Raw genomic sequence first — 15,921 nt, 5'->3', positions numbered from 1 at the left:
CTTGTCAGATTTCTGTCTTCGAGTCGTGTTGATATACCTAACTAGTTTATAGCGGGCTTCCACAAGTACTCGTTGATAGAAGTCGGCAGTCAGCTTGTCATTCAACAATATTGGCTTGGCAGGACCACACGGCTGGAGATATAGCAAAATGGCACCTAAATACAAAACGGAAAAAGTTGGCATTATTGGAAGGTGAGAATTATTTTATTTATTGCATAATTACTTATTTGATTCAATATTTATGCAAATTGGGCTAACTACCAATATTTTTTTGTTTCAACAAACATTGAGTAACACATCTGTTTTTAAGTGATTTTCTTAATAAGTTTTAGTCTTAATGCGACTTCGTTTTTTTTATTTCCGACCTGGGTACCCTATAAAATGTTAATCATAGTGTAATCGAAATACAGGATTGAAACAAGATTACAAAATTATATTGAGTAGTTTAATTCATTCTTAAATATAAAGCTTATTGTCAACAATTGTATAGTTTTTTCCGAACAGAATATTTATTAGATTTATTTTATAAAATACCTTGCCTAATTAGATTTAAAATTTAGTTCACTTCAAACCTAATATAATATAATATATATAGCTGTCTACCGATCAAGTTTGTTTACTACTCATACGTTATGACCGCTTTGCCCTAGAACTTTCACTTGGAGCTTTGAGTACCTATATGTAGATAGGTTAGGTACTTACACATCTAATTGTGTGAAAAATAAAACACACAAACAAATTGTCATCCATTCGCATTTGCAGTTAAATAAAAATATTTTTTCCATTGTTTACAACAAATTGTATAAATAAAACCAATATTTTATGACGAACTTACAGATAACACATACAGTAGATCTTTCTTTACTCAGTTGATAACCCTTGTAAGTACATCTTATAATAGTTACATAACAGATGACATAATTAAAAAAATAATGGCTGATAAAGTAGAGTAAACTGTTAGCTCTTTATTAAAAGTCAGTTCAGTTTCATAATGAAACAGTCCTTGATTCTATATAGATAGGTACAATGTAAAATTTATTTGTACATAATAATACTGCTAGTCTTCTAATCGTACCTACGTTAGTACCTAATAATTACAGATATACCTATGTAAAAATCTCGAAAGCTGCATTCAAAATATTGTTTCTAATAAATATAGATCTCAAAAACCTGAAGAATTCTTCTCCTCACGATCTTCGGCATCCTTAGTAATTAGGCCTTTGGCATGTAGGTATATCCCCCTTGAATACGTCAAACAGTACGTTTTTCTAAACATAACAAATAAATTACAATTTAAAACTCCATTGAAAAGTTTTTTATCGTTGTTAAATAACTTAGGTAGTGGTGTTTAGCATATTTATTCTCATTTTCAGTGGTTTGATTGGGCGATCATGGGCAATGCTGTTTGCCTCAGTAGGCTACCAGGTGACGATCTTCGACATTGTGCCGAAGCAGGTGACCGATGCCGTGGAGGACATCAAACAACAGTTAAAGACCCTGGAGAAAGACGGTTTGTTGAGGGGACAACTGAATGCTGATGAACAGTTCAAGTGTGTCAAAGGTAATTTATGATGAAAATAATATTTTTCAGTCAGCCAGTATCATCTTACTCGTACATACAATTGGACGGATGTAGCTACTAAATTCATTTATGAGTGTCGTGACTCGCATTATCGTGCTACAAGCGCTTGCTTTTTACTTAGAGGGTTTTAAGAGACGAGCTACTTTTCAAATTGGAAAAAAACTTAACGAAGAAATAATAAATAGAAAATATTTTAATCTTTCAATTTTTAATTGACTACAGCACAGCTAGTACAATATCTGTAGTACATGCAAGTACGAATCACCTATTTGAAATTTTAAATATTGAACCGAACCGTTCTTTATGAATCTCATTTTCTTTTTTTAAATTCATGTTTTTGAATTGCTAGTTAGGCACTAAATTATTTCTGCATTGGAGAGGAATCTATAAAAATGAGAGGGAGGTGTGCTAACCACCTAACTTAACCTAACCTATGTATGTATTCGTATCTTCCACCCGCTTTTCGGACCTAAGATTCAGAGTAGGTACCTAGGTACGAAAAATGGTAGATAATACTTATACATATCAATATTAAGTATTAAGCAACAATAGAGGTCAGATTGAAATGGATTGTTTAGTAGAATGTTTATGTACTTACTAACTACTTACTTATATAATGTTAATAATGTCGAGTGTTTGTTGTTCAAGGTTTAGGTTATATATGAAAATTAAAATAGAAATTACCTATATAAATGACTAAATGCAAGCAGTTGATAAGGCTTAGGTACTTATGTTTTTGCTATCAACAATATCATACTCTTAATGAAACCCGATCTCCCTTATCAGGTACTAATGTGGTTTGCTACACATTTGTTATTACTGATAATAAATGTATCTACCTATAGTACCTAGATATATATCGATGGAGCAAGTTTATACTATAGAGGAAATTCTATTATTAAAGTATCTAATTTACTGTTTTCATTGAAGATTGGCGGTCCTAAGGGTGTAAAAGATCTAAGTAAGACAATAAGAGGTATGAAGTACCTACCTAGCTGTATGTTAATCTCACGGGTTTAGTAGTCTATTTTCATTTCAAACTTCATAAAAAACATATCGTTTAAATTTATTGGTACAACACGTACAAAAATAAACATATTTTCATTTTATGTACTTCGACTAGCGGCTCGTCCTGGCTTCGATCAGAATAAAACATATAATAGGTACTTATAAACATAACAAATTATACACCTTAAACCTTCCTCAGAAATCACACTATTTATTGGTGAAAACCGCATGAAAATTCGTGCAGTAGTTTTTGAGTTTATCGAGACAGACAAACAGATGCGACAGAGGACTTTGTTTTATAATATGTATCTAAGGACAATGAAAACAATTTTAATTTACAGGATCTTCAGATCTGGCTACTGCCGTCAAGGGCGCTGTTTTCGTCCAAGAATGCGTCCCAGAAAGCCTCGACCTCAAGAAGAGAGTTTTCCAAGATTTGGACAAAGTGGTGGACGACAGAACTATCCTGTCCAGTTCGACTAGCACCACTTTACCGTCCTTGTTTTCTGATGGCTTGAAGCACAAATCACAGGTAAAGTTATTTACATTTTATATTCCAGGCAAGTTTGTTTTCGACTCTGTGTCTGTGTTCTGATTTTAAGTAGACTTACCTATGTTATTTTGTGACTGTATTTTTTCGCACATCGATTTGTGGTGGGATTTAGGGTATATGACATTAGAAAGATCATTGTAATACACTAGTCGGCCAGGCGAGTGCTCGCAGTTAACTTTACTATAATATTAAGTAATTAAGCAACGACTTGGCTTTAAAAACGTGTTTACCGTTGTTTTGGCCATGGAAAAAAAATCATCTTTAGAAGTGATTAAATAGGTGCCAATGATTATACTTGTTTTCCAGGTGATAGTTTCACACCCAGTGAATCCCCCCTACTACGTGCCTTTAGTGGAGATAGTGCCTGCGCCATGGACCAAGCCAGAGGTGGCTGTCAAGACCAGGGAAATCATGCTGGAGATTGGCCAAGAACCAGTGTCCCTTACCAAAGAAATTGACGGATTTGTTCTTAACCGGATTCAGTAAGTCTCTATGAATGGTATCATATGTTGAAGTACTTAGATGGACAACTTGATAGTTACGAAATATAGGTACATTATTATCGATACATGTAATAATGAATAATTTCGACTGGGCAAGGTACACAAGTTGTGACCCAAGAAAGATACAGGTAAAACTTTAAAGAAAAAAAAATAGACCTTTTAAAAAAATACTTAGGGATGAAGATACAAACCAATAAACTCAATAAAGGCGAGAGGAAGATAAAGATTTTTTTTCAAATACTAAACAATTTATTTAGGATAAGGAAGATAAGTTTTTGGACAAAGGGAAAATAAACGAAAAAAGAAAAGACTTAAGAATTCTTCGCATTCAAATGATAAAAATAGTTTGTTCATTTGTGCAGGTATGCGATATTGAATGAAGTTTGGCGCCTTGTAGACGCCAAGATCGTGAACGTGCAGGACATCGATAAGGTTATTTCGGAGGGTTTGGGCATGCGGTACGCTTTCCTAGGGTCACTGGAGACCGCCCATTTGAACGCTGAAGGCATGAAGAGCTATATTGAAAGGTTATTATTCATTTTATAACACTCCTTGATGGATGGTCATATCCCATTCAACTAACGAAAATGCAAAGTATTAGTGTGTGATGATGTTTGTTACTTAATCAACTTAAATGTATGGATATATATATTAGACTTTTTTGTTAAATTTGGTGCACGGGTATTATGTCCCTTCCCTAACCGATATCGGATATGGTGACTGATAAATTACTCTTCGGTACTTCGTGGCTTCGTTGTTGTGCCCTCAAATGGCTATTTTGCTCTAAATGTTCTATTAGTGCAGAGAAAACCTGTTACGATCAATATAATTGTATTGTATTGAGGCAGGTACCTAGTCTATTTTTGCTTAGACTTCTTTTCGCATCGAGCTCATCTCTCCTGCGTTCGTCAAAATCCTGTACATTTTCCAGTACCAATCGTATTCACTCCGGTCTCTTTACAGCAAAGGTTTCCCAACGAGAAGGGAGAATTTTCAATATTTTCTATATAGTATGTAGTGTGATGATGGCGAAAGCTGCGTTCAATCACGCCTGGGAAACCGTGCTATTCCCCAGGCCCAACACCTAGCCTGGCGGGAAGATCTTCCCTTTGTGGCGGTCGAGCATAATCACCTGGCTCCCGCTACAGTAGGTTTGACTATTCTAAGAAATTCCCACAATAGCGAAATCCAAGACGCAGCTAGATAATATACAATAAATTTCACATTTACATTATATAACCTTATGCAAGTATGTGCTTTTTTTTCAAATTTCAGGTACGGTGAGACAATTTACAGCGTGAGCAAAACCATGGGTGAAATACCACGAATGACGCAAAGTACAAGCGCGGGCACTATCTGCCAACAATTGAATCAAATGGTTCCTCTCGACCGGTTGCAGGAGAGGCGCGCCTGGCGAGATGCTTGTCTCACCCGCTTGGCCATGCTCAAGAAGGAGATGAACCAAAAAAAGACAAACTATTGAATATTACATTATGTTCCTATTTATATAATTTCAGTAATCAAACGAAATAAATATATTTGATATTTTTACCCAACTTTTTCATTTAATAATATAATAGAATGTAAGTGGGATTACCTATACATACATATATAATGTATGTATAGGTAATCCCACTTAAATTCTAATGAATGACCCGCAGCCCAAAAGAAATAACTAAACACAATGAACTTAATTCTTTTTGTGAAGACTTTTATGTTGTGGGTAATGTAACAACGAATGGATTGCCAACCAATAAGATACGACCATGGATTTAATAAATGTACTTCGTAGTACCTAGTAATTCCGCATTGTGTGTGTGTCATGCACGGATATTGAAAATGAAAAAAAAAAAGATTGAAATTTGGCGTTTGGCGGCAAAAATATGAACTACATTATCATAGAGTACGCGCGACTCTAGATCTGAATTATGTTATATTATAATCTATGGCTGAGATAGGAATGAAGGCGCTACATGCGATTGTAAAAAGAATTTTATGAATGTGCCAGAAAACGACATTATATATATTATATATTTATAATGCCTTCATTCCGGTCTCAGTTTATTTTTCTTTGTTTGTTTTATTTCATTAGATATAAAAACAATAAAAATGACAGTGAATGTTACAGAAAAACGTCTATGTTTAGCACGATTAGGCCCTGGGAAAAATTTCATGCTATTGCCGTGCAAGTGGCAACACTGTTGGTGCTGTCATTCATTCATTCATAAAAAAATTGTCTGTGGTGATCTTGTCTTGTGTGGTTGCGCGATTGTTAATTTTATTTTATTTATGTACCTTCGTGTTTTGTATTTGTTAAACACAAAAGAATACATTTTTATAATTGTTTAGTCCACTGGACACAGTAATTTTTTTGAAATGTGTTGTTTAATGTGAAAAATTATATTGTTGCTATCGATAAAATCTCATGACAAAAGGCCTTGCAACACGCATAAATCGGACAGTTTTCCAAATGTATTGTTTTGATAGATAATGGATCCGAGAATGTGTAGGAAAATCAGTAGTGAAAGTCTTCCAGAGATTGATAATGTGGAATATGAAGTATCAAACGTCATTGCACCGCAAGAAAGCGAAGATAATTTCCTGATAGAAGGCAGTCCAGAGCCAAATTCAGTTACCTGGCTGGACGACGATCAGATTGACGAGCTAGATCTTAATATAGACCATACAAATCTATTTTTTCATAGAGTTGATAGTGCAGATATAATTTATAGGAGCAAGAAGAAAAAATGCAAGATGGTTGGGAAGTATGTAATGGGAGATATGTTAGGAGAGGGATCTTACGGGAAAGTCAAAGAAATGTTAGATTCCGAATCACTATGTCGACGAGCCGTGAAGATACTGAAGAAAAGGAAGTTGAGGAGAATACCAAATGGAGAACAGAATGTACAGAGGGAGATACAGTTGCTGCGTATACTTAGACATAAAAATGTGATAGAACTAGTCGATGTTATGTATAATGATGAGAAGCAGAAAATGTACCTAGTTATGGAATTCTGTGTGGGTGTGCTTCAGGTATGTGTACAAATTACCTTCATTTTCAAGATGCTCAAATTTTTACATTACATTTTAGTTATTCAATTTTCTTTGGATTGATATTCAATGAAGTTACATGGTAAAGTCAATAAATACTATTTTGCATTTCATTCACATAACAAGTGTAACAACCGTTTCAGTAGGTAGACAGGCATCTGGCCTGTTAAAAAAAATGAAGATTTTGTACCTGCAACCATAGTGTACGTAATTTGGCTTTTGTAATTTCAGGTCATAATCTTAAGTTATTATAACCTAAAATTGTAAATACTCATATTATATTCCGTTTCAGGACATGTTGGAAGCAACTCCTGGCAAGAAATTCCCTCAACGTCAAGCACATGACTATTTCACCCAGCTGCTGGACGGCTTGGAGTACCTGCATGGCCAGGGTGTCATTCACAAAGACATCAAGCCTGGGAATTTACTTCTCACTCTGGATCAAACTTTGAAGATTACAGATTTTGGTGTAGCTGAAGTAAGCCATTAAAATCATTTTTTTATAACTATGGCATAATATGGTCTTTTTGGATGAAAGATAATAAAAACATGTATATTTTTTCTACCATCAATATAAATAATATCTCACTGCTGAGGAAAATATATGTATGGAAATTAGCTATCTTACTTTCGTATTTGTATTTTTAGTAAGAATATGGAATCTAGGTTTATTAATCATAATCTGAAGTTTTTAAGATAGCCACTTAGAAAAATAAAGTAATACCATAGTATATGTAATGTCTTGAAATACTAATCTAATGATTTATATTTTTTTTACAGGAATTAGATAGGTTTTCTCCTGAAGATACCTGTTACACAGGTCAAGGTTCTCCCGCCTTCCAACCACCAGAGATTGCTAATGGTGCGGAACAGTTTTCTGGAGTCAAAGTTGACATTTGGAGTAGTGGTGTTACCTTGTGAGTATAATAATAGTCTTTGTTTACTGAATGTAGTGTGTGTTCTGCACCTACAAATTGAAATATTAATCAAATAAAGAGGATCGAAATACAAATGGATCTGCAATTCATACAAGAGGCCTGATTCTGTCAGCATTTTCTTGGTTGCTTCTTCTGCCGCTAAGGGTTAACTTTCTTAATTTTTATTTTTGACTTCACATAAACTTATATAGAACTAATTTGTATTATAGAAATGTGTGCAAACTAATGTACTTTGATAAGATTATGTTATTGGTGAAACAGTACTGCTAACATGTTGAACTATTTAGGCCATTACAATATTCCTTGGATGATGACCACTGATGACTCACTTTACTAAACCAAATTTTCCATTTTAAAGTTTTGGCCAGTGATTTTTAATGTTGTGTTGAAATAATTTATTTTTTTATGTTTCTCATTAAATAAAATATTGCTTTGAGGGTAAAAGTTTTTGTACAATATTCACTTATAATATGAACGAATACTCATGTTGATAATAAATTGCTGATGTAACTGATTCATTAGTAACTTATGCAAGGAGGAAATGATTAAGTATTGTGTAATTTGAATACTAAATCAGTGTATTACAAATATTGTGGAACCTTCTTTCTAAATACATATATTAATTTAAAAAGTTGGTGTATAGTTTAGATTTCTCAAACTGGAGTTGAATCGACGGTCACTTTCGCCAACTTTGAGGTGTTGTCAAAAGTACATAATATAGAAGTAAAAAAAAACCTTGTTTTTCTTTCTTATCGAGTGTGTTACTAGCAGCGGTGCCAAATTTTATCCAAGACGCCCAAAGGCTTCTGGAATGACTTTGACAACAACTTACCGCAATTTAGTGAATAGTAGTCGCATACACACTCTGGTTTCCTCACCATGTTTTCTTTTACTGGATGCAAGTAGTGCCCTATAATAACTATTAATGCTTAGTGATGAATGCAATGAAGTATTTATTCTCAGATATAACATGACTACGGGCCGTTATCCCTTCGAGGGTGACAACGTGTACAGACTACTGGAAGCAATAGGTCGCGGGGAGCCCGCCCCCCCTCCGCCCTCGCTGGGCCCTACGTTGGGAGCCCTGCTGAAACATATGCTTCAGAGGGATCCCGACTTAAGGCCAAAAGTCCAAGAAATTAGAAGACATGCGTAAGTCTTATATTATGTTATTTGATTTTAAAACACTTGATGATTTTTTTAAGACTCGCAAGTTGAAACAAATTCTGAGAATTCTGTAGAATTCAGTTATCTTTTACATTATATGTGTAGTAATTAATGTTTATCTCCAAATCAGATATATGTAACATGATTAATGTTAAAAGTAATAAACTAATAATGAGGGCAAGGCTGGTAGATGAAAACATGTTTTGCCTGGACGCTATTATTAGCATTCACATTGTTTTGAATGTAAACAACTTAATGTCTATGTGCTTACCGCTCAACTCTCAATACATCAAATAAAGATTTTTGTATGACTGTAAAAGTACATATTGAAATTACTTCAACTTTTCCGCATATTATTTTTTGATTTAATTGTTTGCGAAAATATTCACGTTATATTCTACGGAATTCTAGAAACTGCTTAGGTATAGATTCTTCCAATTTTATTTGTATATAGAATATCTGAAATTTTTAAATACATTTTATGATTAAATAAGCAGCTGTAAGTAAATTGAAGTGCCAATTCAAGAAAAACTACACACTACTTGTTTTATGTAAAGGAAGCTCTAACAACATTGTTTATTCATACTCTAGCTAATTTACTATAATGATAGTGTTATCTATAAATATCTTTGTGTGGCAAGAGGAAGAAATTAAATATGATGTGCGGAGGTGAGAGAGATATAGTGTTCGATGTGCAAACTTGCAGCTGGGTGCAAGCGACTCCCGCCCTAGAAGCGGGCGAGCGGCTGGTGAGCCCGCGGTCGCGGCGCTCGGACGATCTGCACTCGAGCACGGTGATCCCGTACCTGGTGGAGCGACACTACGCCTCCGCGCAGGACTACTGCACTGAGCGGGACCTGTGCCATGGTCAGTACATTATCGTTTTCTGTTTTCTCCTTAGTGAAAAGTGAGAGTGCAATTTATCGTTAAACTTATAATTGAACTTGTTGATTATGCCACTACAGAATTGTAAACAAAACTAATAAGGGTTTGCAATGAGGTTTATTATTAATAATTATTATCTAATATTTAATGTTAGTATATATTTAATAGCTTATATTTACTATTCTTAATAATCATTATATGCCTAAAGTTCACTATGCCTAAAGTAATTTTTTTCATCATCAATTCAGGTAATCAAGCATTTAAGAAAGTCGTTCTTTTCTGTGGATCAGCCTCCATTTACATCTATTCTCTATTTACCAGGGTTTTGTACAGTTTTGCTTAAAACTCTATTGACATCGTGCCATCTCAGTTATGTGCTGTGTTTAGGAAGCCGTAACGGCGGTAGTTACCAGGTACCTAATAGGGCACGCAGGGCACAATAGTATAGTAAGTGAACTATGTCTTATTATGAGAAGATTATGATTTGATGCACGACATTGTAACAAGTTCTGCCTACAGGTGCCTGCTAGGGAATGTCTTTTTTTATTTCACTGAAACGGCTATTTCGGTCACTTTAATTAAACCACGTTTAATTTTCTCGTAATTGAATTTAGATAGTTTAATATGTTTTATAACATATGTTAATACTACGGAGATTAAATGTGTATAAATTATTATTATGTTAACCACTTAACTACTGTCTATAAAATTTGTTTGCGTAAAGATCGTAGTAGCCGAGATAATTATGAGTATTATTGCACTAACTATTGCAAAATGCATGTTTAGTGTACTGAATACACACAAATTAAAATTCTACAGCGTATCAGGTAACGATGTTATTGGCAATATAATATGCTCATAAATATGTTATTCATTTATTACATTGTTGTAGCGTCAGTGCAGATAGTGGATATATCACGTTGAACCGGTGCCCTTCAATTGTTATGTCCTAACAAATGATGTGTAAACAATGTGAATTGATCTATTGTGAACTGGCAAAGTGGTAGGCGACGCGATGTTGGAGTTTTCGTCGGAATACTTCATTTTATTTTGTATAATTATTCGCCAAGATTTAATTAGGTAGTCAACGCTATTTACATAATTGATACTACCATGATTTTAAGTTAATAGTTATGGAACTGAAAAGAAAACGAGTTCGTTATTTAAAATTAATATTTATAACTAACGCCATTGTCTGTTAGGTAATTTGCATGCGGAAAGAATAAATCTCTTTCTATGAAATATTTTTCTGGTCAACTTAAAATTGAGGAATATGTGTCACTGAGCCGTTACTCAATAAATTTGCATGAAATACGTATATTATTCGCGAGATTTACCGTTATTAATCATTGTCTAAAAATAGACGTGAACAATTTACCATATAATATTTATTATTTCTTGACGCGGTTTTTTCAGAGACCACCGAAGTCCACATGGCCGGGAGTTTCCGCGCCAGAATTTGCTCTTTGAGTTAGGTTCGTTGCATGTGTGTGTCCCGGATTTACAGTGTTGGTACTTTTTGTACTCAACATTTTGAGTTCGACTAAGTTTAGCAACAATTTGATAATTATATTTGAGAATAATTAAAAACTATAACCCACATAAAACTGGAAATATTAGTATTAATCAATCAAATCAGTAATATCTAAAAGTAGTGTTTTGGAATATTAGAGGCTCTTAGAGTTATTTTTATATGCTTGTAAATTTTAAGTGCAGACTTCGAGCTGCCCTCAAAGTCTGAGTCCCTTGCAACACTAACTTGTCACGGTGAGTGATATCGCGACGTCCGTCCTTGAATTTGATATATCTCATGCATATTTAAAGAGAAATGAGCCAACTATTGTGACTCATGCATCGTTTTCGAGTCATTGTGGTTAATGTCCTATTAAAATGTTGAGAATATGCATGCAATGAATTTTGTTTTTCTACGACGCAAAATATTTACCTCTTTTGTTATCAGTTTTATGACTCTCTTATATACTATTTTAATTAGTATTTAGTAACAATCTAATTAAAATGGCGAGTTTCTATGTGTGATTATCATGTCTGCTTTGGGCACACAGTATAGGTAGAATTGTCCAGGCGTCCAATTGATATATTGAGAAATAATATGTGTTCATATTTGTCTTTCTTTATTCTTTAAAAAAAACTTTGATGTTTATTTGGTATGGAACGAAAATGCAACGGGAAAAATCACATAACTCAACTGTTTGCCATTTTTAACATACCCATTTACTACTTTCTTCAGCTAAATAACTTTGTGTTTTCTCGTGCGTATTTTTTTATTTATTTGTATGTGTATTTTATCCTCATTTTCCATTAAAATTTTTGCGCATTATACGGTACAATTTAACCAATTTTATTATCTTCCTTCTCACTTCCTTCATAGGAACATTGTCACTAAAATTATTCTAAACCTAGACCTTAGTCGATACTGGCTTAATGCGCGAAGTGTCTCTGTGATAACGAGTGGTGTATGTTCTTGTAAAGAGAGATGTTTGTCCCAGTCTAAATCCACGAAACAAGTAGTGTGCGTGTCATCCAATAGTTACTTTGCCTTTGGCAGTAAATATAATAACATTTAAAAAAATTACCTGCGCCCCGAGCCTTCACACTTGTGGGAGTATTAGGATTGTACCTTTCTTCAAGTCGTTTGCGAACATAGTTTACAAATATACGTAGGTACATTTAATCCTAACAACTGAACTAATAAATGGATATTATCACAGCTATGACTGTCTATAAATATAATGAAAGTCCTGAGCCAGGGCTCGTCATCGCATGAACAGCAATATTGGTTCTAATGCCAACATAGAAAGGACCATTTGATGAAACACACTCTAGTACCTTTATTTATATAAATATTAATTTATTTACATATTCACGTGCGGTTTCCAGATCTGGGTTCGGGCGGGTCGCGCACGCTGTCGACCGCGGAGCTGTCGGACGCCGCGTCGTCCCGCCGCAAGCGGCGCTGGCACTCCTCGTGCGGACGTCTACCCTCCTGCCGTCTCACCTGATCACACACACGCACGCACACAACTAGCTCACATGCTGTCTCTCTCACACGCAGTGGCGTAACTACGTAGCCATAGGCCCCGATATAAGAAGACCTGTTAAGTTAAATGAAACTCGGGTCTCAATTTTTCAACAGCTATTCATACTTTACACAACAATTATTGAAAATTCATTGTGACACGATTATGACTACACCCTTGTAGAAACGAGATCACGGAAGTTATTTAACTAAACAGTTTTCAGTTTTGCGGTCACTAATCATGGGTCTGCTGGCAAATTAAATTTAGGGGCCCCATAGCGCAGCACCGTATGGCTCCAGTAGCTACGCTACTGCTCACAAGAATGTTATGAAACACGTAGATGAGAAAGCGTGACATGTTTTGCGTCAATCGTTGCCTATAATATCTTAATTTTGTCTGTCCCATGAACTCCATGCGATAATTACCCATCCTGGCGCGCTTGCCCAATTTTCTTCTGTGTTTTATGAACACTTACACTTATATTACTTCCCAAATTGTTATACGTCAAATTCTCTGTTAAGGATTGAGTCACATGTGCACTAGCACTAAGCCTTATAAAATTTTTCGTGCGTGTAAATTTATTTTTGATTTTATATTATGAAAATTTTGAATATTGAAAGGTCCTAGTCAAAAGAGTTACAGTTGCTGGTAATTACTACCCTCAAGAATGCATACGACTTATGAGTCGTATGCATGCTTGAGTTTCAATTGAAAGAGAGAAATTTCAAGTAGTATCCAATTTCTGAAAAACTGAGTTTTCGAATGTATGTATGTATGTATGATGTAATAACATTAATTTAATATTAATTTTAACCCTTTCTCAAAATATTCCAAAATATTCTTGAGTGAAGTGACTCAATCTGAAAATTTCCATGGATCAGTTTTGCCAGTTTACTAATAATTCTAGTATGTTGCAATGTACCCATTTATGTCAATGTCCAAAGATAGAGAAAATTTATTGATGTTATTTGATGTTACTATATGTCCCTGTTCAAGTAAAATTTATATTTTGTGTTAGGTTTCGTGTCTTCACACTAATAGCGGGCACGGTTCGTTTAGAAATTTTAAGTTCCAGTTTTACCCTGAAAAAATTGACGCACTACTGTCATACGCCATATTTGTCGTTCCATTCTATGCATCGCTTTTTTTTATTCCAATGTTGAATTTAAATTGTGTAAGATAATCCCGGTGCGATCGAACCCACTTCCGTATTTCCCGATATAATTTTCGCACTTATCATTTCGAAGGGAAGCAGAATGCCTTATATACATGCAATAAAAGTGAACCTGGTGTGATACACGTGACACAAATGTATTTTCGTGTGTTTGATAGTTTATTCAGGACTAATATAAATATAGGCGCTGAATTATATTTTTATAGATTATGATTGAATCCCATTAACATTGTTATAGGACATAGAAGGACCTCACCTCATTATAGTTTCGGGTGACTCTCGAGTGAATGATTTTAAATTTGAATATTGTTTTTGATTACCGAGTGATTTAGTATTTAGTTGTTCAGAATACTGTACGGACCAGGACCTGCGAACGCGTACCTGAGAAAAAGCCTCAACATATCTATAGTTCGTATAGGTATAAATGGTCGTAATACTTAAATTTATATACTAACCATTGAAGCAGTTAGTAGCAGTATAATTTCGCAGCTCTCTGGCTTGTTCTGTATTCTGATGATATGTAAAGTACAAGTTGCAATGAGCATACTAAAACACCAAAGTCCAAATGCCTGTATAACTCACTGATTTCCTCCAATAAACAAGATGTCATTGCAATAATTATAATCTCTATCCCATCTCATAGACCTCACTTTTTAAAGGCGTTTAATTATAATTTGAGAAATAATTTGAATGTAGCTAGAATGAATTACTTTTATACTATAAATATTTTTGCTATATCTTCTTATTGCTTATTTACCTAAGTAAATGGGTGTTTGCATGTAAATTACGAAAGTGGTATTTTAAGCATTAATAGAAGAAATCGTTTTAATTAAAAGTGCAATATTAATAAAATATTTAACGTTGATTTTGTGATGATGACGTTGAACAGGATTATGTCAATGCTTAAATTGCCAACTTCAGGATATGAAATGAAATGTATAATATGTACAGGCAACTGCACTCATAGTTATTCAATTTCGGCGTTAATGTTAAGGCAAATAATATTCGTTTGATTATAAGTGTAGCTGTGTGTACTTATTGGGCGGGTTCTGAGAGTCTCTTATTAATAATTTCATATTAAATTCATTTTAAAAATGTCTATATAGGTATTATCTAGCCTTAGTGCTAAAATTCTTCGTAATATGGGAACAGCTATGCGAGCTACATACATAGATGCCATTTTTCTATTTTTACCATAATTTCTACGCTAAATTGATGTTTTGTTATATTGTGCAATAATTGTGTTGATCGATGGATGCTGTAATTTCTAATTAGTAGTTCTTTAGGTTAACTTTGATTAAGCCATATGTTAATGAGATTAATGTGCAGTGATCTCGAGTCGCCAAAGGCGTTTCTTTCGGAAAGTATTCTGTAGTTTAGTGGTCTTGTCATTGACTTATTGCACTTGCGTTCGTTTTGCGAAGTGAGGTCTTCATATTGTTGTTAAAACTTAAATATGTTTACGCTTACGGATGTATATACAGTGCCTGAACTGATGATGCAACATGGAAACGGAAAAAGAGAATATTAATATATTGTAAATAAAAAGTAGTAAATAATGTAAAATGATTTTTATTTACACTCTACTTTCATGCATTATAACACTTGGGACACACTGAATACGTAAAATTTATATAATATATCACGTTTCAGATACATGTTTCAACACACATTTAATTTTAGGGCAAAGCTCTTATAAATAAAAATTATCTGATAAAAATGCGAACGTAAGTGTACAAATAATTTACTAGGTGTAAATGGCACAATGGGCACTGGCGTAGTGCCCCGTCGCAGCCGCAAGCCTTCCGCTACGTCGTGTCGCCCGCACAGCCGGAGCACTGGTGGCACACAAGAACAATATTGTGGCCTCCGTCACTTGCCTTCGTGGTTATAGCCAAATCAACCGCGATTCGTATGTTCAAGATCGATCTGGCTTATCCTATTCCTAACTAATATTATACAAAATAAGTATAACAATTTATATTAACGCCTCGTATGCGGGAACACCAGACAACTATAACT

General features: G+C 34.4%; 2 protein-coding genes across 3 annotated transcripts; both read left to right on the top strand.

Annotated features, from left to right (window-relative positions):
- The first annotated feature begins 33 nt into the window (after positions 1–33).
- On the top strand, positions 34–5,197 carry LOC128670622 (lambda-crystallin-like). Its single transcript, XM_053746416.1, has 6 exons — positions 34–192; positions 1,374–1,561; positions 2,932–3,122; positions 3,450–3,625; positions 4,009–4,173; positions 4,922–5,197. The coding sequence occupies exons 1-6, from the start codon at positions 149–151 to the stop codon at positions 5,127–5,129; spliced, it is 972 nt and encodes a 323-aa protein (XP_053602391.1). The 5' UTR covers positions 34–148; the 3' UTR covers positions 5,130–5,197.
- Positions 5,198–5,857: 660 nt separating this feature from the next.
- On the top strand, positions 5,858–15,465 carry Lkb1 (Lkb1 kinase). 2 transcript variants are annotated; one of them, XM_053746556.2, is made up of 7 exons: positions 5,858–6,679; positions 6,990–7,175; positions 7,478–7,614; positions 8,599–8,787; positions 9,509–9,669; positions 11,104–11,162; positions 12,586–15,465. In XM_053746556.2, exons 1-6 carry the CDS (start codon positions 6,137–6,139, stop codon positions 11,160–11,162), a joined length of 1,275 nt encoding a protein of 424 aa, XP_053602531.1. In that variant the 5' UTR covers positions 5,858–6,136; the 3' UTR covers positions 12,586–15,465. The 2 variants fall into 2 exon arrangements, with proteins under 2 accessions (XP_053602531.1, XP_053602530.1); XM_053746555.2 differs by lacking the exon at positions 11,104–11,162 and having other exon boundaries at positions 5,861–6,679.
- The last annotated feature ends 456 nt before the right edge of the window (positions 15,466–15,921 follow it).

This window comes from Plodia interpunctella, chromosome 6 (genome assembly GCF_027563975.2).
Source record: "Plodia interpunctella isolate USDA-ARS_2022_Savannah chromosome 6, ilPloInte3.2, whole genome shotgun sequence".
In the NCBI taxonomy this organism is placed as follows: Eukaryota; Metazoa; Arthropoda; class Insecta; order Lepidoptera; family Pyralidae; genus Plodia; species Plodia interpunctella.
This window is presented reverse-complemented; position numbering and strand designations above follow the sequence as displayed.